Below are 24,984 nucleotides of genomic sequence, written 5' to 3'. Positions count from 1 at the left end.
GCTCTTTTAGATTCCCGGGCTCTGTCGTGACTGCTACCTCTGCACCCCCTATAGCTATGCCCATGATAGTGGTTAATACTGTTAGGACAGTGTGAGAGGCATTGCCAAAGCACACCATACCTGCCACATCTACATGTCCATCCATTACCACAGAAGTCAACTACAGCCGAGGTCCAGATGTCCCCATGGCCACAGCAAATCTATTCAGAATTGCCTATATTCTATGAGACAGACAACATCCTCACGTCTTGGCTCCATCAGTACCCGGTAGGAGACAGCACTTTACTGCTGCCAGTCTCATGTGGTGGCTTTGTACAGGTTATTTCATGTAATAGGCATTATATGGAAAAAAAAACTAAAAAGGAAAACAAGAATAACAAATAAAAAGGAAAATCTTGACAGACAAAATTGTTTGTTAAACAATTCTTCAAGACAATGCAGGTAGATACTTGTAATGACAACCACAGTGACTCGGTGGAGCGTCTCCATCCAGACGTCTTAATTTGATGCCCTGAAATTGGTTCAATTACGCTGTATGGTGAGAATAATAGAATGGGTTGTTACATGTGCAGCGAGGACTGACTAACGCTACCCCAGGTATACGCGGCCTTCTAGCATTTTCATTCTTTTTCTCAGTTTTGCAGACTATATATATATAAGTAAAAATGAGTTTGTGTGTCCGTCTGTCTGTTTGTTCTTTATGCGCACGCAAACGACTGAACCGATCTTCACCAAATATTGCACACAGATACAGTAGACGTCCAGGAAGGTTTTAGATCAGGTCTCAGCTCTCTAGGACGTACCGTTCCGGAGATACAGTATTCCCAAAAAAACGACCCGCATTAGCCAATAGAAGCCTGCAAGTCTTTCACTCCTATTCCAACTGCTATATACATGGTCACATGGGCTCAGGAGGTTGCTGTAAAGCATATCTCAGACTGCTGTTAACAGGTCAGGCAAGATGGCTGCCCCCATAGTCATATACCGAAAAAATGTAAAATAAAGGCACTAAAAACATAGTAAACAAAATATTTATCAGTATGTGTTGATGCAAGCGATGTCTTCCCTTTAAGAATCCGGTCCATGTGCGTACAGCGACACCTCACCTACAGTAATGTTGTTGTAGAGTAGTCAGAGAGATGGAAGTCAGTGATAAGCGCTAATGATATTCAGGAGGCCGATGTTTTATCACTTACTCCTCTGACTCACGGATGTCTGCATATCTATAAGGGAATGTCAAATACTACAATGCCGGATACTGAGAAGACACAAAGAATGGACTGACATTATAGTAATAAGGCAACAAGCCTAGGTCTGCCCTATGATAATGTATGCAGCGCTGAATAGGCCAGGGGGCCCTGCAAGGGTTATTTAGCTTTTTAAAATTGGGACAGAACATTAATTTTAAATTGGCTGAGATCCGTCTGCCAGGACCCCTGTAGATCCGCTGGTCCCCCATTGAGCTGCAGGGCTCAATCGCAATACTTTAAATAGCGGCCATAGTGAGTACTGCAGAGAAGGTGCCATAGAACCGAATGGGGCAACCACTGCAGGACTCACTGTGGCCAAGTATTACAAGTATTACAATTGAGCACTGCAGCTCAGCAAGGATGGGGTAAGTGAGCACTGCAGCTTGGTCTGGGTGGGGTAAGTGAGCACTGCAGATTGGTCAGGATGGGGTAAGTGAGCACTGCAGCTTGGTCAGGATGGGGTAAGAGAGCACTGCAGCTTGGTCAGGATGGGGTAAGTGAGCACTGCTGCTTGGTCAGGGTGGGGTAAGTGAGCACTGCAGCTTGGTCAGGGTGGGGTAAGTGAGCACTGCAGCTTGGTCAGGATGGGGTAAGTGAGCACTGCAGCTTGGTCAGGATGGGGTAAGTGAGCACTGCAGCTTGGTCAGGGTGGGGTAAGTGAGCACTGCAGCTTGGTCAGGATGGGGTAAGTGAGCACTGCTGCTTGGTCAGGGAGGGGTAAGTGAGGACTGCTGCTCGGTCAGGATGGGGTAAGTGAGCACTACAGCTTGGTCAGGGTGGGGTAAGTGAGCACTGCAGCTTGGTCAGGATGGGGTAAGTGAGCACTGCAGCTTGGTCAGGATGTGGTAAGTGAGCACTGCAGTTCAGCAAGGATGGGGTAAGTGAGCACTGCAGCTCGGCAAGGATGGGGTAAGTGAGCACTGCAGCTTGGTCAGGGTGGGGTAAGTGAGCACTGCAGCTTGGTCAGGATGGGGTAAGTGAGCACTGCTGCTTGGTCAGGGAGGGGTAAGTGAGCAATACAGCTTGGTCAGGGTGGGGTAAGTGAGCACTGCAGCTTGGTCAGGATGGGGTAAGTGAGCACTGCAGCTTGGTCAGGATGTGGTAAGTGAGCATTGCAGTTCAGCAAGGATGGGGTAAGTGAGCACTGCAGCTCGGCAAGGATGGGGTAAGTGAGCACTGCAGCTTGGTCAGGGTGGGGCAAGTGAGTACTGCTGCTTGGTCAGGGTGGGGTAAGTGAGCACTGCAGCTTGGTCAGGGTGGGGTAAGTGAGCACTGCAGCTTGGTCAGCATGGGGTAAGTGAGCACTGCAGCTTGGTCAGGGTGGGGTAAGTGAGCACTGCAGCTTGGTCAGGATGGGGTAAGTGAGCACTGCAGCTTGGTCAGGGCGGGGTAAGTGAGCACTGTAGCTTGGTCAGGGTGGGGTAAGTGAGCACTGCAGCTTGGTCAGGGTGGGGTAAGTGAGCACTGCAGCTTGGTCAGGGTGGGGTAAGTGAGCACTGCAGCTTGGTCAGGATGGGGTAAGTGAGGACTGCTGCTCGGTCAGGATGGGGTAAGTGAGCACTACAGCTTGGTCAGGGTGGGGTAAGTGAGCACTGCAGCTTGGTCAGGATGGGGTAAGTGAGCACTGCAGTTCAGCAAGGATGGGGTAAGTGAGCACTGCAGCTCGGCAAGGATGGGGTAAGTGAGCACTGCAGCTTGGTCAGGATGGGGTAAGTGAGCACTGCAGCTTGGTCAGGATGGGGTAAGTGAGCACTGCAGTTCAGCAAGGATGGGGTAAGTGAGCACTGCAGCTCGGCAAGGATGGTGTAAGTGAGCACTGCAGCTTGGTCAGGATGGGGTAAGTGAGCACTGCTGCTTGGTCAGGGTGGGGTAAGTGAGCACTGCAGCTTGGTCAGGATGGGGTAAGTGAGGACTGCTGCTCGGTCAGGATGGGGTAAGTGAGCACTACAGCTTGGTCAGGATGGGGTAAGTGAGCACTGCAGCTTGGTCAGGATGGGGTAAGTGAGCACTGCAGCTCGGCAAGGATGGGGTAAGTGAGCACTGCAGCTTGGTCAGGATGGGGTAAGTGAGCACTGCTGCTTGGTCAGGGTGGGGTAAGTGAGCACTGCAGCTTGGTCAGGGTGGGGTAAGTGAGCACTGCAGCTTGGTCAGGATGGGGTAACTGAGGACTGCTGCTCGGTCAGGATGGGGTAAGTGAGCACTGCAGCTCGGCAAGGATGGGGTAAGTGAGCACTGCAGCTCGGCAAGGATGGGGTAAGTGAGCACTGCAGCTTGGTCAGGGTGGGGTAAGTGAACACTGCAGCTTGGTCAGGGTGGGGTAAGTGAGCACTGCTGCTTGGTCAGGGTGGGGTAAGTGAACACTGCAGCTTGGTCAGGGTGGGGTAAGTGAGCACTGCTGCTTGGTCAGGATGGGGTAAGTGAGCACTGCTGCTTGGTCAGGATGGGGTAAGTGAGCACTGCAGCTTGGTCAGGATGGGGTAAGTGAGCACTGCAGCTTGGTCAGGATGGGGTAAGTGAGCACTGCAGCTTGGTCAGGATGGGGTAAGTGAGCACTGCAGCTTGGTCAGGATGGGGTAAGTGAGCACTGCTGCTTGGTCAGGGTGGGGTAAGTGAGCACTGCAGCTTGGTCAGGATGGGGTAAGTGAGCAATACAGCTTGGTCAGGGTGGGGTAAGTGAGCACTGCAGCTTGGTCAGGATGGGGTAAGTGAGCACTGCAGCTCGGCAAGGATGGGTAAGTGAGCACTGCAGCTTGGTCAGGATGGGGTAAGTGAGCACTGCTGCTTGGTCAGGATGGGGTAAGTGAGCACTGCTGCTTGGTCAGGATGGGGTAAGTGAGCACTGCAGCTTGGTCAGGATGGGGTAAGTGAGCACTGCAGCTTGGTCAGGATGGGGTAAGTGAGCACTGCAGCTTGGTCAGGATGGGGTAAGTGAGCACTGCAGCTTGGTCAGGATGGGGTAAGTGAGCACTGCAGCTTGGTCAGGATGGGGTAAGTGAGCACTGCTGCTTGGTCAGGATGGGGTAAGTGAGCACTGCTGCTTGGTCAGGATGGGGTAAGTGAGCACTGCAGCTTGGTCAGGATGGGGTAAGTGAGCACTGCTGCTTGGTCAGGATGGGGTAAGTGAGCACTGCAGCTCGGCAAGGATGGGGTAAGTGAGCACTGCAGCTTGGTCAGGGTGGGGTAAGTGAGCACTGCAGCTTGGTCAGGGTGGGGTAAGTGAGCACTGCTGCTTGGTCAGGGTGGGGTAAGTGAGCACTGCAGCTTGGTCAGGGTGGGGTAAGTGAGCACTGCAGCTTGGTCAGGGTGGGGTAAGTGAGCACTGCAGCTTGGTCAGGGCGGGGTAAGTGAGCACTGCAGCTTGGTCAGGGTGGGGTGAGCACTGCAGCTTGGTCAGGGTGGGGTGAGCACTGCAGCTTGGTCAGGGTGGGGTAAGTGAGCACTGCAGCTTGGTCAGGGTGGGGTAAGTGAGCACTGCAGCTTGGTCAGGATGGGGTAAGTGAGCACTGCAGCTTGGTCAGGGTGGGGTAAGTGAGCACTGCAGCTTGGTCAGGGCGGGGTAAGTGAGCACTGCAGCTTGGTCAGGGTGGGGTAAGTGAGCACTGCAGCTTGGTCAGGGTGGGGTAAGTGAGCACTGCAGCTTGGTCAGGGTGGGGTAAGTGAGCACTGCAGCTTGGTCAGGATGGGGTAAGTGAGGACTGCTGCTCGGTCAGGATGGGGTAAGTGAGCACTACAGCTTGGTCAGGATGGGGTAAGTGAGCACTGCAGCTTGGTCAGGATGGGGTAAGTGAGCACTGCAGTTCAGCAAGGATGGGGTAAGTGAGCACTGCTGCTGGGTCAGGATGGGTAAGTGAGCACTGCAGCTTGGTCAGGATGGGGTAACAGCTGTATGACCTCCATCAAGTTAAACTGATGTACTATCATGTGGATAAACCCTATAAAAGAGATGTCTCTCCAGGACGTCCTATCTCCATATACCCTGGCAGCGTGTCCAGCGTGTCCGGTTTGGAGCCCCCTCTCAATAACCTCTGGAGTACTCGACATAACCATATCTAATACACTGGCCGTCCAACCCAGAGACAACGATGAGATGCCATTTTATTAACCTCCAACTGAATTATTGAAAATACATCATCAATGCTGTGTACACTTTCCTTCACCCGGGAAGAAGACTAACCCCCCTGACAACCAGCACCCGGGGCACAGGACTAGTTGCCCTTGGTCCCCCAGTTCTGCCCCTAACATTAGGACGCTGGTCACTAACATCTTTATACTGATCAGAGTCCTGTAGGACAGAAATAAATGCAGCTCCTTTAACAATATATTATGAATTAAAGGGGTTGTGCAGCCTTAGAAAACATGGCTGCTTTCTTCTTCACAGGAAGTCACCTGATATTGGTCACTTGGCAATGCTAAAGCTCAGTCCCATTCAAATGGATAGGACTTAGCTTCTGTATGGCACAACCCCTTTAATTCAGATACTATATACATGTTCCCTCTCTTACCTGCTACCCGTGACGTTCCTCATGGACCCCACAGAGGAGACTCTTTCTATCCTCTCGTCTTGCTGACCTAAAGAGAGATCAACGAAAGCTTCACTCGCCCCACCCAGTCCATCTGCTGCCACCAAAGGCCCTAAATGGAGAGAAAGGGAACAATTTCATGTTAGGACAAAGGAAATAATCTGGACCAAAAAAACTCCAATAAATTTCTAGATAAAATTGCAATTCAATACGAATATTCAACCTCAATCAATAAATGAAAGACTCTTTAAGGACACAGAGCGTTTGTGTTTCCATGTGTCTGCGTACAGAGCTGTATAAGGCCCCACGGGATGGAAACGCCGCGATTTGCCCACCAGGTCTCCACCACGTCCCTCCCACAAATGTCGGCCATGATATCAGCGTGGTTCTGCATAATTGTCAGGATTTAGGGGTCACTCTGATATTACAGACTTAGCATTGCTCTCAGTTGTAGCCCTGGGCTCAGGGTCAGCACTTGCTACTTGTTACTGATGGTATTACCGCGGGTTGCTGGCCCTGAGGGTATATTTAGATGTTGCACCTGTACGCTACTTCTCAGGTCATCTACTGGTGCACGGGTGAAATCCTGCTCTATGTGCACAGCGCCCTGCTGCCTTTGCCATCTATTGGCAGTGGTGTCGTCTTCTAGCTCTCACTGGTAACTTATATTAAGACGGGAGTTTTTTTTTTTATTTTTATGTAGATTGTGAGCCCCACATAGAGCTCACAATGAACATTTTTCCCTATCAGTATGTCTTTTTTTTGGAATATGGGATGGAAATCCATGCAAACACGGGGAGAACATACAAACTCCTTGAAGATGTTTTTTTGCCCTTGGTGGGATTTGAACACCAGGACTCCAGCGCTGCAAGGCTGCAGTGCTAACCACTGAGCCACCGTGTGGCCCCTTAGCCGGGAGTTTTTATTGGTTTTACACCCTCAAATAATTTTCCCTATTTATTTTTGGTGAAGGGGTTAGGGTGTAAGACTAGCCACCTGCTATTATTCCCAATAATTGGGGCGTTCACACTATATATAGGACCAGCTACAATATATATATATAGATTTGATTTGTGGTGTATATACATCGTATAACTTTACCTGGGACTTTCTATTTTAGCAATAAACATTAGTTTTATCTTTGTCATCACTTTGGGGTTTTTTTTGGATTAGTCCTAGCCCTTGTCCCCTTGAATGTATTTCAGGCCTGATTTCATACAAGGACTCATTTGTAATTTTGCAAAGTGATTTCTGTCATTTCCACATTTACTGAAGGTCATAAAAACCATTGGGGTGACTCTACTGCTATCCTGGATACCCCCCTAGTACTGTGCAATGTCCTGCAATGAAATAACATTTAATACATGAATTCTATATCAATACTCGAGAAAAAACATCTCACCTAAAGAATGAATTCGATCAGTATAATACATGAGCAGACATTACAGAGGATCAGGTTTGCAGTGCTAGACCTTGCCTTACCTGAGAGCAGTGGGTCTACAGATAACACACATATATATATATATATATATATATATATCTATGCCAAAACATGATGTATTATAAATAACGGGAACTCTATATACCCCCCCCCCCCCAGAAAGTGATTCTGAGACAAGACAATGGGAACGATGTTATAATTCGGGGATATCCCACACACAATATTTATCAGCTATCCACATACTGATGAAGGTATAATCACTGGAGCCCCATCATTCCCTACAATGGGGGTCTCTTGCCGTCATGTGTGCCCACCACTCTATTTAAGCTCCTTCTCACTGGGGTGGTGTAATGTGGACCAATGGGAGGCTGCGGACCCCCGTACTAATGATCTGTGCTGACCCCAGTGACTGTACATATTACCGTGTGTATAGGTGATACATTTTGGGGATAAACCCTCCAACCCCCCCACTTCTTTAGTTTCCATAGTTGGTGGGTATAATTCAATGTCAGCCCTACTGATCCCACAGTGAGATTTCCAGTCACTGTAGGACGGGCCCAAAGCTGAAATCGTCCCATGTGGTCTAACACTTGGCCTATGGCCATATAACACTGATGCCGAAAAAGATCTAGGTAGGATGGATAACTCTAAGAAATGCAATTTAATTTCCAAAGAATCATCTTCAGTATTATGTTGAAGTGTAAGTAAACCTTCAGACAACTTTAGATTTTCTGGCAGGATTTGTGTCATTAATACACTTTGTAATTTACTTTTACACTAATTTTGTCTCATTTCTGTGAAATCCTGCATTGGTTCTCTCTTTCCTTTGTTTCTGTATTGAGCTGTTCCTGCCTCTCACTGAATGTGACTGTGTATGGAGGACGTGTAAGGTGTAGAGAAAATGGGGGTGGGGGAGGGGCACTTCATCCTATCCTATTCCTACTAATATTATCCTACTAATGCTATCCTATTAATGTGAAAGTTTGGATGTTTGTTATTTAATCGCGCAAAAACGGCTGAACGGATGTGAATGAAATTTGTCCCATAGATACTCTGTAACCTCGATTAAAATATCGGCTACTTTGTATCTCGGTACATGACATGGCTTCACTACTGTTCTGGATTTATGGTCACATACTATATTACACTGCTCCTGCAGCCGCTTATCTCAGCTCCCAGGTCTGTTATCTCTCTATGTAACACTCAGCTAACCCTCAGACCATTGTGTACAAGAATCTGCATATTATCTGATCTGCTCCAGGCAGTGCTGACACACTGGAGGGGAAAGCACCTTTACTCCATATTGGCAGTTTGCTACTTTTAAACATGTCAGGAAAAAGAAAATCTAATTTGTTGCAAAATTCTAAAACAACGAGAGCTATGAAGGAGCCAGAAGTCACAGAGTTCTCCTTAAGCGGAGCTGACGGGGATCATCGGCGCCAACAACACACTTATTATATGGCGTCCCAGCGAGCTGCTGAGATGCCAGAACAATCACAGGCACGGTGTGAGGAATGAGTTCCGTGGCAGGCCAGCTTAATAGCTGCTGAAACGCCGAAGCACGCAAACCATCGACAGCAGCAATTTGCTGAATACAGGTGGATCATCGACGCCAACAACACACAGACAAAATCGCGGGCAGAAACACACACACAAACGACATACAAAATACACGAGTGCAAAACTGGGCAATTCTTATACAGTACACAAACAAAAAATTAAATCTACCCATGCAAAGCCGCATCCTCCTGCTAGTACAGTTATATTTAGGACATTATAAAATGCACAAACTTGTTTTTTGTGCTGCAGTGATGTCTTTTTAATTTCCGAGGAGATCACAGGTTGCAAACACTATATGACACCGCCACGGGTGTCACCAAGATACACCTGCCCTCTGACAGCGGTCACATGATCTGCCCGGATCAGGGTCTGTAACAGCGGCTGGTCCTAGAGGACCCAGATCAGCTCTATAACAGGCAGGAGGCTAAATGTACCAGCAGCCCCAGTTACAGGGGAAATCAGCCTCCCCCCAAAAAATAGTAGTGATCAGATGTCCTCAAAGGTCTATTATGACCTTATGGGGACACAATGTGAAATTAAAAAAAAAAAAAAAAATTAATTAAAAAATAAAAATAAAATAATAGGTCCCTAACACACCCATGTTCCAGACCCTCCCCCGACGGCACCATACAAAATAAAAATTTCTGTAACGGAGAGGAAAAACGATTTTAAAAAGTTTTTTAGTAGCACTTTGTGTTAATGCAAAAATAAAAACAACATAAAAATAAAGCTGTATGTGTCACTGAAAAAAAAGACTTCGAAATTACTTGAATAATGCAAGTAATAAAAATGTTATAGGCCTCAAAACCGCATAAAACCCCCCGAAAATGTGTCTGAGCTTGAACCAGAAATTGGCCCAGTAGTGAAGTGGTTAAAGAGAGTCTGTCACCGGGCTGAGGCCTAGACAACCAGCAATGGCAGTTTGGATCAATGGTTCTGCCCTCGTTGCTCCAGAACGCTTATTTGCATATTGTGCAATAAATGAATGGATTGGAGGCCGAGGTGTTCAATGTGTATCATACAGGTGAAGGGGACATCAGCGGTGACGGCTCGGCTGAGTCCGTATATAAGCTCAGAATGGGGAGAGGGGTGTACGCTGGGGCCGGACACCTCTGGAGGAGATTTCTCTCCCTATAAAAAAACCCAAAAAACTAAAACTAAATTATTCTAAAAAATAACAGTAAATTGCCAAAAGTGAATCTAATACAGTCCTATGAAAAAGTTTGGGCACCCCTATTAATCTTAATCATTTTTAGTTCTAAATATTTTGGTGTTTGCAACAGCCATTTCAGTTTGATATATCTAATAACTGATGGACACAGTAATATTTCAGGATTGAAATGAGGTTTATTGTACTAACAGAAAATGTGCAATATGCATTAAACCAAAATTTGACCGGTGCAAAAGTATGGGCACCTCAACAGAAAAGTGACATTAATATTTAGTAGATCCTCCTTTTGCAAAGATAACAGCCTCTAGTCGCTTCCTGTAGCTTTTAATCAGTTCCTGGATCCTGGATAAAGGTATTTTGGACAAACAATTCAAGTTCAGTTAAGTTAGATGGTCGCTGAGCATGGACAGCCCGCTTCAAATCATCCCACAGATGTTCAATGATATTCAGGTCTGGGGACTGGGATGGCCATTCCAGAACATTGTAATTGTTCCTCTGCATGAATGCCTGAGGATTTGGAGCAGTGTTTTGGATCATTGTCTTGCTGAAATATCCATCCCCGGCGTAACTTCAACTTCGTCACTGATTCTTGAACATTATTCTCAAGAATCTGCTGATACTGAGTGGAATCCATGCGACCCTCAACTTTACCAAGATTCCCGATGCCGGCATTGGCCACACAGCCCCAAAGCATGATGGAACCTCCACCAAATTTTACAGTGGGTAGCATGTGTTTTTCTTGGAATGCTGTTTCTTTTTGGACGCCATGCATAACGCCTTTTTTTATAACCAAACAACTCAATTTTTGTTTCCAAAATGAAGCTGCCTTGTCCAAATGTGCTTTTTCAGATCTCAGGCAACTCTATTTGTGGCGTACGTGCAGAAACGGCTTCTTTCTCATCACTCTCCCATACAGCTTCTCCTTTTGCAAAGTGCGCTGTATAGTTGACCGATGCACAGTGACGCCATCTGCAGCAAGATGATGCTGCAGCTCTTTGGAGGTGGTCTGTGGATTGTCCTTGACTGTTCTCACCATTCTTCTTCTCTGCCTTTCTGATATTTTTCTTGGCCTGCCACTTCTGGGCTTAACAAGAACTGTCCCTGTGGTCTTCCATTTCCTTACTATGTTCCTCACAGTGGAAACTGACAGGTTAAATCTCTGAGACAACGTTTTGTATCCTTCCCCTGAACAACTATGTTGAACAATCTTTGTTTTCAGATCATTTGAGAGCGGGCTGTCCATGCTCGGCGACCATCAAACTTAACTGAACTTGAATTGTTTTGTAGAAAGAAATGGTCCAAAATACCTTCATCCAGGATCCAGGAACTGATTAAAAGCTACAGGAAGCGACTAGAGGCTGTTATCTTTGCAGAAGGAGGATGTACTAAATATTAATGTCACTTTTCTGTTGAGGTGCCCATATTTTTGCACCGGTCAAATTTTGGTTTAATGCATATTGCACATTTTCTGTTAGTACAATAAACCTCATTTCAATCCTGAAATATTACTGTGTCCATCAGTTATAAGATATATCAAACTGAAATGGCTGTTATAAACACCACAATATTTAGAACTAAAAATGATTAAGATTAATAGGGGTGCCCAAACTTTTTCATAGGACTGTATATTGGATCAACACTGGCTAAACCAATCAATTTGTCAGGACATATAACATGTATCGGGACTCCCATCAACAGTAGATGGGGGGGGGGGATAATGAAGCTCTTGGATCCCAACACGCTCAATCCTTTTGTTTTCAGGGACACAGTTTCCAGCTCTCGTACACGCACACTCAGCCGAGCCCAGCCAGCGCATAGGGGCCACCAGCTAGGTCACGTAGACGGCCAGATTTAGAAGGTAAACAGTTTCATTCTATTAATAGTGGTCCATTTCTATTACTGTCGAAAATCTCCCCTAATAATACAGTCCGCACCCACCATTGTCTGAGTCCAGAACCTGTGTGAGCAAAGGCGGTATTATTGGTGATATTATTCCCAATTGTCAGGGAGGGGTCCTCCTTATTCATTTGCTTTGAGGTCTAATATTTAAGCTAATATGGGCCTTAGTGCATTGCTCCGACGTGATGTCATCCTCGGCCATAAGAGGATTCTAGGGGAAGTGAATGCGCCCAGGTAAGTGTTCTCGGGCAGCCCGTACATTAGTCAGAAGAGGCTCTGAACACGCCGGGGCTCTTTGAAGTGACATCGTTGCACCTATTGACATTTCTAAAAAGTTCTTCCCAGCATCAAAGTGGATCATTTTCAATGACATGTTTGATGCGCTAAATCTGGGTAATTGGGGCCGATTAATCTGACAACTTTAAACACTTTCATGAGTCACCGCTCGCTATTCATTTGTAAATACACAAAGCTCATTCTCTCGAAGGATAAAGTCGTATCTAACTTTATGCACATGAAGGACTTTCGTATTATTTGATGCTTTACTGTGGATTCTTCTAGTTCTGTGGAGCATTCGCTGAATGGAAAGAGGCCGACCATGTGTCCATGTATTTGTGTGACCTAGGTGTAATGATCCTGCCCGGATATGGCTCAGGCCCAGGGCAAAGTGTCAGGACTGCTAAACCATCTACAGTAAGTGACGCCCCTGGTGGCAAAGTGTCACAAGAACTCCATAAAGATCATTAGCTACAAAGTGACACTTGGAGAGAATTGTATCGTAGTATAGGACACACTTTAGTATGGAGATTTGTAAGAGTTTGGGGATCTGAGGCTGCTTGTGCCCTTTAGACTTTCAGAATAACTTCTTTTTATATCTCAAGATGTGTTATCATTAATTCCTCCTTTAGGCCGAGGCAGAAACGCAGCTTTTTTGTTGTTGCAGATTCTGTTGCGTTTTTTTGAGCTCAGGCCACTCCTGGCTTTGGCTCAAAAACAAAATTTGCAACAAAAAATCTGCGTTTCCACAACGTGGGGCCTCAGCCTTAAAGGGGTCCTTTCACCACCTTGACCAATCCCAGATCTTAGCATCTGCTAATAAGCTTTATTCTCTCGCGCCACTGTTCTTGAGTAACAAGTGCAGACAGTTTTGTTGCCCGATGTGCTATTTAAAGGGATTCTACCATTAAAACACATTTTTTTCTAGATTACATGTAGGAATAGCCTTTAGAAAGACTATTCTTCTCCTACCTTTAGATGTCTTCTCCGCGCCGCCATTTGGTGGAAATCCTGGTTTTCATCAGTATGCAAATGAGTTCTCTCGCAGCATTGGGGGCGGGCCACAGCGCTGAAACAGCACTGGGGGTGTCCCCAATGCTGCAAGAGAATTCACCATCGACGCCTCCTTCTTCTTCAGGAACATCCTTTTCACGCGTCTTCTTCTGGTGCTGGGGGTCAAGCTTCCAGGCCTCGGGCAGAGCCGACTGTGTAAGCGGCCATTTTCTTGTGGCCGGGAGGCATGCGCATTCAGCTCTGCCCGAGGCCTAGACGTTTGACCCCCAGCACTGGAATAAGACGCGTGAAGAGCCCGTTCCTGAAGAAGATGTCGCTGGAGAGTTCTCTCACAGCATTGGTGACGCCCGCAGTGCTGTTTGAGCGCTGGGGACCCTCCGCAGTGCTGTTAGAAAACTCATTTGCATACCGACGAAAACCTGGATTTCTACAGAACGGCGGCGTGGAGAAGACATCTAAAGGTAGGAGAAGAATAGACTTTCTTAAGGCTATTCCTATGCGTCAACGAGAAAAAAAATGTATTTTAATGGTAGGATCCCTTTAATTATCCACCATGTTTGCACCTACAAAATAAACATGAAGAGTTATAGAAGTTCTTTATATTGTAAGATCTGAGTCTCAAAATACTTAATGGAAAATGTAAATCATGCTGAGAGTCTACAGGAGAGAATGTATCTGCTGGATGATTTTTTCTGCCAATTATACAACTATCCTGCAACTATGGATTTAGTTTGGCACTAAACTCAGTAACGTGGTCTAAGGGATTATCTGGTATCCACCTCTATACAGGGATCTGGACTTTGCTGGTGGTGATGGTGAACAGTCCTCTTTAAGGACCCCACTGACACCACATCTTCACTTCTAATCATCATTACCACTAGTTCCTGCACAGAGTTACACAGTCTTCCCCTTTAATATTTATCACTTTGCTGACTTTGACCCAAGATCGAACGTCCTAACTATCTGACATTCGATCTTGACAACAAATTTGCCCCCATTTTCAGACAAACTGTCTGGATCTGTTTCTATTCTTGTAAGAAGTCTTCCAAGCATTCCCTTACATCCATGTCCCCACATTAGATAATTACAAGAGGCTTCTGCAGAAAAAAAATAAAAAAAAGTGTGTAATCAAAATGCAAAAAAAAAGCCGAAAGACAATTAAAACAGAGCAAGTGAGTGGGATGTGTGCGTAACACAAAGGATGCAAATCTAACTCCGGCAGCCTCCAGAAATAATCAGAGAATCTCCAAATGTAATGATTTTGATAATTGCATAATGTAACACATGAACAAGTCTGAATGCATTTGGTAAAAAAGATAAAGAAATAATTATTACTAGGTCTACTGCCCATTTACATGATTTTAATCTTAATCATTCATTAAAAAAAAAACTTGCAATTTGTGTTTTGCAAAGCTGTGAATCAAAGCGCATCCTTCTTTTCTATAGTAAATCAGGATAAACTGTGACGGGAAGACACATACAGCTGCTTTCTCCTGCCGCTGTAACACGGGAGACATAAAAGGACGGGAATATGCAAACGGCATTAATTGAAATATAACAAAGAAGAGCAGATTTCAATTGCCGCTTAATTCACATTAAAAGAGAGCACAAAATCCACCAAAACAAAAAAAAAAATACAGGCGGAAGAAAAGAGTCAACACATAAATAAGAGCTTTTACAAGTCGCAATTGAAATAAATTAATTGAATTGCTAAATATCCTTGACTTGTAGCGATTTGGTAAATCGTAATGAAGAGACTATAAAACGTTGGCGGTTCTCTGGTGACTTCTGTCATGCAAATGTGATGTCTAAACTCGCAACTTGTAGAAACTAGTAAATGGCTTAGAAAGAAGAAATTCTATATTGGCAGACAATGGTAAACGGCGCAGCGTCAGGAGGACGGGATTGTATTACACAGGGATTTGGAGAACTTGGAACTTTAAGCTGAGAATTGGTAAATGAAGTTTATTGTAGATCAATGTAAGATTATGCCCTGAGGAGGGGAGAAAAAAAAAAGTCATCATTGCGCAAAGGATTGGCGATATCAGCCGATAATAGCGTGAATTATGGGAATCGATGCCAGGCAGCTGCTGCCAAGGCAAATACAGTCGTGACTTGCAGATGAGGAAACATCTTTAAAGGGATCCTATCATTAAAACTCAATTTTTTGTCCCTACCACATAGGAATAACCTTAAGAAAGCCTCTTCTTCTCCTACCTTTAGATGTCTTCTGCACACTGTCGTTCGGTATAAATCCTGGTTTTTGTCAGTATGCAAATGAGTTCTCTCACAGCACTGGAGGCGTCCCCAATGCTGCGAGAGAACTCTCCAGTGCCGCCTCCATCTTCTTCAGGCACGGGATCTCTTTGCATCTTCTTCCGGCGCTTGTGGTCAAATTTCTAGGCCTTGGGCAGCCGACTTCACATGCCTGCAATTGCTTGCAACAGAGAATACCGTGTAAGCAGCCATTTTATTGTGGCCTGTGGGCATGCGCAGTCGGCTCTGCCCAAGGCCTAGAAGTTTGACCGACAGCGTCGGAAGAAAACGTGTGAAGAAGCCATTCCTGAAGAAGATGGAGGCGGCGCTGGAGAGTTCTCTCGCAGCATTGGGGACGCCTCCAGTGCTGTGAGAGAACTCATTTGCATACCAACGAGAACCAGGATTTATACTGAATGACAGTGTGCAGAAGACATCTAAAGGAAGGAGAAGAATAGACTTTCTAAAGGTTATTCCTACGTGGTAGGGACAAAAAATTGAGTTTTAATGGTAGGATCCCTTTAACCACTTCCGGACCGCCCATAGACTATAAAAGTCAGGGAAGTGGTTGTCTAGTTCTGACAGGACGTACCGGTATGTCCAATCAGAACATGAGATCGTGCAGCTGCTGATACTGGGAGCCGGCTGTAACTTCAGCTGGAGCTCCCAGAGAGATGGCAGGGAAGGTTTATTCCCTTCCCTGCCTTCTCAATCGCTGTGTATACAGCACTCAATGAGCGCTGTATACATGACTATGAGCGCCTCCATGATGCGGCTGCCCTCTGACCCGGCGGTCACGTGATCCGCTGGGCTCAGTGTCTTACAAGAGCTGCTGGGTCCTACAGCACTCAGATCAGTTCTGTATACTGTGTATACAGCGTGCAGGAGGCTAAATGTAGCAGCCCCAGTTGCAGGGAAAATCAGCCTCCCTAACAAAGAAAAAAGTGATCAGATGTCCCCAAAGATCTCTTATCGACTTATGGGGACACAATCTGAAAAATATAAATATAAAAATAAATTATATATATATATATATATATATATATATATATATATATATATATATAAGGGTGCATTCAGACTACGTAACGCCGGGCGTGTATGAGAGCCGTACACGCCGGCATTACGGCAGACTGCCGAACACTTCCCATTCACTTCAATGGGAGCGCTCGTAAACGCCGCTGTTACGAGCGCTCCCATTGAAGTGAATGGGAAGTGTTCGGCAGTCTGCCGTAATGCCGGCGTGTACGGCTCTCATACACGCCCGGCGTTACGTAGTCTGAATGCACCCTAATACAAAAATTAAAATAAAATAATTAAAAAAAATAATAATACGCTAATAAAACGCCATTATTAAAGGTTATAGCCCCACCCCTGACGACGCCATACAAAATAAAAATTACCGTAACGGAGAGGAAAAACTATTTTATAAAGTTTTTCAGTAGCACTTTGTGTTATTAAATAAAAAAAAATAAAAAAATAAAATAAAATTGAAAACCAGACTCAATTTCCCTCCTATTATATTTATATTTTCCCGGATATAAAAAAAATGAAAACACATTCGAAAATAAAAACATAAAAATAAAGCCCTATGTGTCCCCGAAAAAAGACGCAGAAATTAGTTGAATCAGACGTATGAGAAAAATGTTACAGCCCTCAAAACCGCACATACAAAATAAACCGAAAATGTGTCTGGTCCTGGACCACAAATTGGCCGGTACTGAAGTGGTTAAATAAATCACTACTCAGATTATACACAGAATATTGGGGGCATTTATTAAGACTGCTGTTCTGTACGCCAGACTAAATGAAGTCTCCGATTACCTTGAATTATCAAGAGGCTTCGGCCTACTAATAAATCTCTGCTCTCCTCAGCACTCGGCTATCTCTGGTGCTCCCACTGAAGTCTATGGGGCTGCCGTCTACCACCAGAATGGCTGAGGTCAGGCTGAATATGTTGCGATGTAATAGTAAAATAGCGCCGCGTATATGATCCACGCTCCCATTGAAATCAATGCGAGTGTGAACGACCCGCAAAAGCTCACGCGGCGTCTACGTGCCACATCCCACGGCACGTAACTCCGTGTGAACCCTCCCTAAAAGTTGATTTTCTCAGCAGCAAGACTGAATTTTGGCACAAATAAGGTATCAGCCACCGGCCCTACTACAGCCCTCTCCATCCCCCATGCCCGGCATTGCTCTTCTATCATAGGAGTCAGGTCTGTGACATGGGTCCATGTACTGAAGGTTTAGAAAAACATGGCTGTTTGCCTCCAGAAAGAGCGCCACCCCTGTCTACAGGTTATGTGGGGTACTGCAAATTAGCCTGTCTCAGACTAGAACTGGTCTACAAAGACAGGAGAGATGTGTGTGAACAGTCCCCTAGAAAAAACATCTGGACAATCCCTTCATTATTCATGTAGTGCTAGAGATAACATCATCTTTGCCTGGGATTATTAGGAATATGGGTGTGTAAATAATATTTCTTGGAAAACATATCCATATTATAATGACAAAGTAATGAATGCAAATATATACCTGCTCTAGGAGTATATGGGTCACGCAGCTTACAAAACAAGACGAGGATTTATCTCAGGTCACTGCAGTCCAGGAAGAGGTTCTCAGTACTATGAGAGGCCATAACACACTATATATAGATATATATATATATACCATTCGGATCCAGGTCAGTACATGGTACTCTGCTATTACATGGACACATGTAACACGTCATCCCTTCCGATCCCCTATAGAAATGAAACTGCTTTGTATTTCTCCAAAACAACTGAAGTGGCCCTAACAGAGAACAGACCTTACTTCTTTTATGGTTTTCTCTTGCTTTGCAGTAGCCATGTAAACAGCAGAGGAACCCATAGTGAGGTCACCAGTACATGCAACAATTAAAGGGGGTTTTCACAAGAGCAGGAAGGGGTTACAGTGTACCTCTATTTATAAAACAACTTTTCCTACCACTGTTAATGTCCGTTGCTGTCTTCCATCATACTGTGACAGCAACGGACATTAAAGTTTTGCAGAGAACGGACACAGACTGATTCAGTTCCCACTCCCATTGAAACAAATGTAAACAACATTGCAGAATCGATCTATCATCAAGTTTGTTTACCTTTGTATCGGAAGATAAAGTCGCAGGACAGCAGCGAACATTAACAATGGTAGTGTGAACGCCCCCCTAATATATCTTAGCAAAGAAATCTTTATTGTCACACACTCTATGGAGAGGCACATGCCCACAGGTCGCGAGATAATGGCCCCTTACCCAGTATTGTAAGTGGCCATTTTCTCATGGCCTGTGGGCATGCGCAGTCTGCTCTGCCCGAGGCCTAGAAGTCTGAGACCTGCGCCGGAAGAAGAGGATGAAGAGGTTGTTCCTGAAGAAGATGGAGGCAGCACTGGAGAGAGTTCTCTGGCAGCATTGGGGACACCCCTAGTGCTGTTTGAGAGCTGGGGCCCGCCCCAAGAGTTGCAAGAGAACTAATTTGCATACCGACAAGAACAGTGATTCCTACAGAACGGCGGCACAGAGAAGACATCTATAGGTAGGAGAAGAATAGCCTTTCTTACAGCTATTCCGACGTGTTACTAAGAAAACAACGTGTTTGTATGAAAAGATCCCTTTAGAAAGCAGTTACATGTGGAAACACACGGACCCCACAGACTATAATGGGGTCCAACGGTTTTCCACCAATTGTATACTGAAACCGGCAGAGACAGAAGTCTTCCCTTTCAGTGGATTCGGAGGCAGTGTCTCGGATGCTAGTGTGAATTCAGCCTGGCACTGCATTCATGAAAGGTGCAAAAAAAAAAAAAGGGGGGCAACGGCACTCCAGTACAGGGGTAGTGTAAGAATCCTGACAAATCTGAAAGCACTTGAACATGGCACAAAATTTATGAGGCATTTGGGCCTTTTAGTAAATGAGGTGCACGAAATGTTGAAGCAAAAAGAAAAAAAAAATACAAAAAAATGACAGAAATACTGAATGACTTCCAGTGTGTTTTTGTGTCTTATCTGACACTAATACAAAGCCTGTACAATATATATACTGTATATATGTATCCAATCTGCTTGTGTTGCTCCACTTGCCCGTATTCTCTGTACCGTGGCACGCTGCTCTCTTCTCTAACTTCATACACCCCAGATCTTGCTATGCAGAATTGATGTTATTTATGAGCAGTCATCCAGATGTGAGACCTGTTTCCTTCTGGCGTCACTGCCCTCCAGAGGGATAAGGCTCCCGGGCACCACAGGGCATCTGAAAACTAAATATTATTTGTGACAGAATAGCAGCAGCTCAGGAAATGCGGCTGTTCTGACCTGTCAATGTATTCAAAACCCGTCAAAGTTTGGACTAAACTACTGACTATAAAATAAAGCCAAACAATAGCGAAGAGAAATATGTGATGTGTCTGCTCAGCAATATTCCGTCCTGAGACTTACTGACTCCTCTCCATACGCCCTGCTGTATACAAGTTACCTTTACAGGACAACAGGACGAGTGTAGAGAAGGTCGTGTGTTTGTTCTGTGGTTTGTAGAATATTTTTGGAATTTGCGCCATTTTTAACACATTTGATTTGTCATTTATTTGTCTTAAAGGAATCACAGAAAATGCAAAAAATAAAAGCACATCTCAGCCCTTCTTCTCGTCTCTCTCTGATTCTATTTTGTCTCAATTACAGATAAAAATGTGAAATATAGACAGAAATATTTTGTCACGTTCCGGGAGATCAGTTACCGTCCTGCGTCTGGCTGTAAGACAACTGGCTGGAGGAGCGCTGTATACAGTAAGACAGAAAGAGTCTTAAAGAGAACCCATCACCACCTCCAACAAGTCCCGCTTTTACAGCATTTAATAGCTGCAGCTCCTCTCATCCTGGCACAGGTGGAGTTATTTCTCTAGCCCCCACCATTCCTGAGCAATCATTGCTGTTAGTTTTGCTACCTGATATGCTATTTAGTCTCTGTACTTTCAGGCCTTGTTCACATCTTGTTCACATTTTTTTCACCTTTTTCGGGCAGAAACCGAACAGAAACCACGCGGACCCCATTATACTCTATGGGGTCCGCAGGTTTCCTAAGGTAACCACTTTTTTATGTGGATTACATTTCTGTTCGCAGACTCCCCGACTGGAAACCTATGAGTAGACGTGAACCAGGCCTCAGGAGGGCGGGGTCAGGCAGGAGCAGACAAGGGGTGTGATTCTGAGCTCTGACGCTAGCTGCCTCTGATTGGAGCTCTGAATCACCACGCCCCCTGCAGGACACCACCCACCTGACATTACATAGCACATCAGGGACCAAAACTGCGCTTATTGCTCAGGAAAGGAGGGGGCTAGAGAGAAAAATCCAACTGTGAGGAATCAATGAAGAAGCTATTAACAGATGCTAAGACTTAGAATTGATGGAGGTGGTGAAAGGTCCTCATTAGTGTCTCCAGCAAACTTGACATCAAACCAACCACAATACATTGTGGGGGACATTATGTTGAGCACTAAAAAATAAAATAAAATAATAAAAGCCTATTGTTCTGCATTTTATTCTGCAGTTTTTCTTGACTACTGTATTAGAGACAGTTTTCAATTCTATTAAAGGGATCCTATCATTAGAATCCCTTTTTTTCTAACTAACACGTAGGAATAGCCTTAAGAAAGTCTATTCTTCTCCTACCTTTAGATGTCTTCTCCAGGCCACCGTTCGGTAGATATTCCGTTTTCCTTCTTTATGCAAATGAGTTCTCTCGCAGCACTGGGGGCGGGCCCCGGCGCTCAAACAGCACTGGGGGCGTCCTCAATGCTGCGAGAGAACTCTCCAGCAATGCCTCCATCTTCTTCAGGAACTGGCCTCTACGCGTCATCTTCCGGACTGGCTATTAATCTTCTACGCATGCGCAATTGTCTCTGTCAGCGGGTCTCGGGCAGAGCCGACTGCACCTGCGCGTGGCCATTTTTATGTGCCTGCTTACGTGAGCTCTTGTAGTAAGCCGCCAAAAAAAAATGGTCGCGCGCAGGTGCAGTTGGCTCTGCCCGAGGCCCACCGGTAGAGCCGATTGTGCATGTGTAGAAGATTGAAAGCCAGGCCGGAAAACAACGGGTAGAGGCCGGTTCCTGAAGAAGATGGAGGCGGCGCTGGAGAGTTCCCTCGCAGCACTGGGAACACCCTCAGTGCTGCGAGAGAACTCATTTGCATAAAGACAGAAAATGGAATATCTACCGAACAGCAGCGCGAACAAGACATCTAAAGGTAGGAGAAGAATAGTTAGTTAGTGTTAGTTAGTAGAGATGAGCAAACACTATTCGAAACAGCCATTTAGAATAGCACTCTCCCATAGAAACTAATGGAATCGGCCAGCACGCAGACTTTGCCGGCAGCCGGCCGCTTAACCCCCCACGTGTCGGCTACGTCCATTCATTTCTATGGGAGCGTGCTATTCTAAACGGCTGTTTCGAATCGTGTTCACTCATCTCTATTAGTTAGATAAAAAGGGATTCTAATGATAGGATCCCTTTAAGTAAAAGGCAAAACTCCTATGTGAATGTAAAACGTACCAAGAATCCTCTGTAACAAACACAACACCAAGGAGTTGCAAGTTAGCACCAAGAACTAGTTTACACACCTTGATGGCTCAATTCCTATAAAGCACCCTATAAAAGTGGTCACCAAAGAACTTCCCTTAATGTCGTATCTGGGCCACCAATATGTAGAATTTATGTTAAACTTAGAATTAAAGGGATCGCCGTGTAAAGTCATAACATAGCGATTTCTAATCTTTTTAAAAACAGCGAATTATCCACAGTCCCTGGCTGTCCTCTTCTGCAATGGATCCATAATGAGCCCCGATGGGAACATGGGATTATTGAGAAAATAATGAGACGGCTCAACATGTAGTTTGTGAAAGAATCAACCTGTTCCCATAATATGAATGATTGGAAAAGATGTGTGACTAGGATTCCCCTTATATTAGTGCAAATAGCTGAATATATGGATGATGAGTCGGATTCCGGTGATCTACACAATGAAAGTCAGGCTTTTAGATTTCTTTATCCACATTTACCAGTGACTGGAACTGGACAGGAAAGTCTTCCATTATTCAAAGCCGGAAAAAGTTTTCATGTTGTTGAAGAAAATGCTGAGTATCTGAGCAGAGGAGGCGAAGGAAGGCTATGGTAGGAAGACTATGGTAGGAAGGCTATGGTAGGAAGGCTATGGTAGGAAGGCTACGGTAGGAAGACTATGGTAGGGCTATGGTAGGAAGGCTATGGTAGGAAGGCTATGGTAGGAAGGCTATGGTAGGAAGACTATGGTAGGAAGGCTATGGTAGGAAGGCTATGGTAGGAAGACTATGGTAGGACTATGGTAGGAAGGCTATGGTAGGAAGGCTATGGTAGGAAGACTATGGTAGGAAGGCTATGGTAGGAAGACTATGGTAGGAAGGTTATGGTAGGAAGACTATGGTAGGAAGACTATGGTAGGGCTATGGTAGGAAGACTATGGTAGGAAGACTATGGTAGGAAGGCTATGGTAGGAAGGCTATGGTAGGAAGACTATGGTAGGAAGGCTATGGTAGGAAGGCTATGGTAGGAAGACTATGGTAGGAAGGCTATGGTAGGAAGACTATGGTAGGAAGGCTATGGTAGGACTATGGTAGGAAGGCTATGGTAGGAAGGCTATGGTAGGAAGGCTATGGTAGGAAGGCTATGGCAGGAAGACTATGGTAGGAAGACTATGGTAGGAAGGCTATGGTAGGAAGGCTATGGTAGGAAGACTATGGTAGGAAGGCTATGGTAGGAAGGCTATGGTAGGAAGACTATGGTAGGAAGGCTATGGTAGGAAGACTATGGTAGGAAGGCTATGGTAGGAAGGCTATGGTAGGAAGGCTATGGTAGGAAGACTATGGTAGGAAGGCTATGGTAGGAAGGCTATGGTAGGAAGGCTATGGTAGGAAGGCTATGGTAGGAAGGCTATGGTAGGAAGACTATGGTAGGAAGACTATGGTAGGACTATGGTAGGAAGGCTATGGTAGGAAGACTATGGTAGGAAGGCTATGGTAGGAAGGCTATGGTAGGAAGGCTATGGTAGGAAGACTATGGTAGGAAGGCTATGGTAGGAAGGCTATGGTAGGAAGACTATGGTAGGAAGGCTATGGTAGGAAGACTATGGTAGGAAGACTATGGTAGGAAGGCTATGGTAGGAAGACTATGGTAGGAAGGCTATGGTAGGAAGACTATGGTAGGAAGGCTATGGTAGGAAGGTTATGGTAGGAAGACTATGGTAGGAAGGTTATGGTAGGAAGACTATGGTAGGAAGGCTATGGTAGGAAGACTATGGTAGGGCTATGGTAGGAAGACTATGGTAGGAAGGCTACGGTAGGAAGGCTATGGTAGGAAGGCTATGGTAGGAAGGCTATGGTAGGAAGGCTATGGTAGGAAGGCTATGGTAGGAAGGCTATGGTAGGAAGGCTATGGTAGGAAGACTATGGTAGGAAGGCTATGGTAGGAAGACTATGGTAGGAAGGCTATGGTAGGAAGACTATGGTAGGAAGGCTATGGTAGGAAGACTATGGTAGGAAGACTATGGTAGGAAGGCTATGGTAGGAAGGCTATGGTAGGAAGACTATGGTAGGAAGGCTATGGTAGGAAGGCTATGGTAGGAAGGCTACGGTAGGAAGACTATGGTAGGAAGGCTATGGTAGGAAGGCTATGGTAGGAAGACTATGGTAGGAAGACTATGGTAGGAAGGCTATGGTAGGAAGACTATGGTAGGAAGGCTATGGTAGGAAGGCTATGGTAGGAAGACTATGGTAGGAAGACTATGGTAGGAAGGCTATGGTAGGAAGACTATGGTAGGAAGGCTATGGTAGGAAGACTATGGTAGGAAGGCTATGGTAGGAAGACTATGGTAGGAAGGCTATGGTAGGAAGACTATGGTAGGAAGGCTATGGTAGGAAGGCTATGGTAGGAAGGCTATGGTAGGAAGGCTATGGTAGGAAGGCTATGGTAGGAAGGCTATGGTAGGAAGGCTATGGTAGGAAGGCTATGGTAGGAAGGTTATGGTAGGAAGACTATGGTAGGAAGGCTATGGTAGGAAGACTATGGTAGGAAGGCTATGGTAGGAAGACTATGGTAGGGCTATGGTAGGAAGACTATGGTAGGAAGGCTACGGTAGGAAGGCTATGGTAGGAAGGCTATGGTAGGAAGGCTATGGTAGGAAGGCTATGGTAGGAAGACTATGGTAGGAAGGCTATGGTAGGAAGGCTATGGTAGGAAGGCTATGGTAGGAAGGCTATGGTAGGAAGACTATGGTAGGAAGGCTATGGTAGGAAGACTATGGTAGGAAGGCTATGGTAGGAAGACTATGGTAGGAAGGCTATGGTAGGAAGGCTATGGTAGGAAGGCTATGGTAGGAAGGCTATGGTAGGAAGGCTATGGTAGGAAGGCTATGGTAGGAAGACTATGGTAGGAAGGCTATGGTAGGAAGGCTATGGTAGGAAGACTATGGTAGGAAGACTATGGTAGGAAGGCTATGGTAGGAAGGCTATGGTAGGAAGGCTATGGTAGGAAGGCTATGGTAGGAAGGCTATGGT

The 24,984-nt window shown here is 45.5% G+C and overlaps 2 protein-coding genes across 2 annotated transcripts in view; one reads left to right on the top strand and one right to left on the bottom strand.

Annotated features, from left to right (window-relative positions):
• Positions 1–24,984, top strand: part of OTX1 (orthodenticle homeobox 1) — a 388,453-nt gene that overhangs the window by 71,811 nt on the left and 291,658 nt on the right. The gene's annotated exons all lie outside the window — the stretch shown is intronic.
• Positions 1–24,984, bottom strand: part of WDPCP (WD repeat containing planar cell polarity effector) — a 224,595-nt gene that overhangs the window by 34,508 nt on the left and 165,103 nt on the right. The window contains exon 15 of the mRNA XM_075266977.1: positions 5,753–5,882. Coding sequence (XP_075123078.1) covers positions 5,753–5,882 — 130 coding nt within the window. The remainder of the gene's footprint in view (positions 1–5,752; positions 5,883–24,984) is intronic.

This window comes from Leptodactylus fuscus, chromosome 3 (genome assembly GCF_031893055.1).
Source record: "Leptodactylus fuscus isolate aLepFus1 chromosome 3, aLepFus1.hap2, whole genome shotgun sequence".
In the NCBI taxonomy this organism is placed as follows: Eukaryota; Metazoa; Chordata; class Amphibia; order Anura; family Leptodactylidae; genus Leptodactylus; species Leptodactylus fuscus.
The sequence above is the reverse complement of the archived record's forward strand: the minus strand, read 5'-3'. Positions and strand labels throughout refer to the sequence as shown.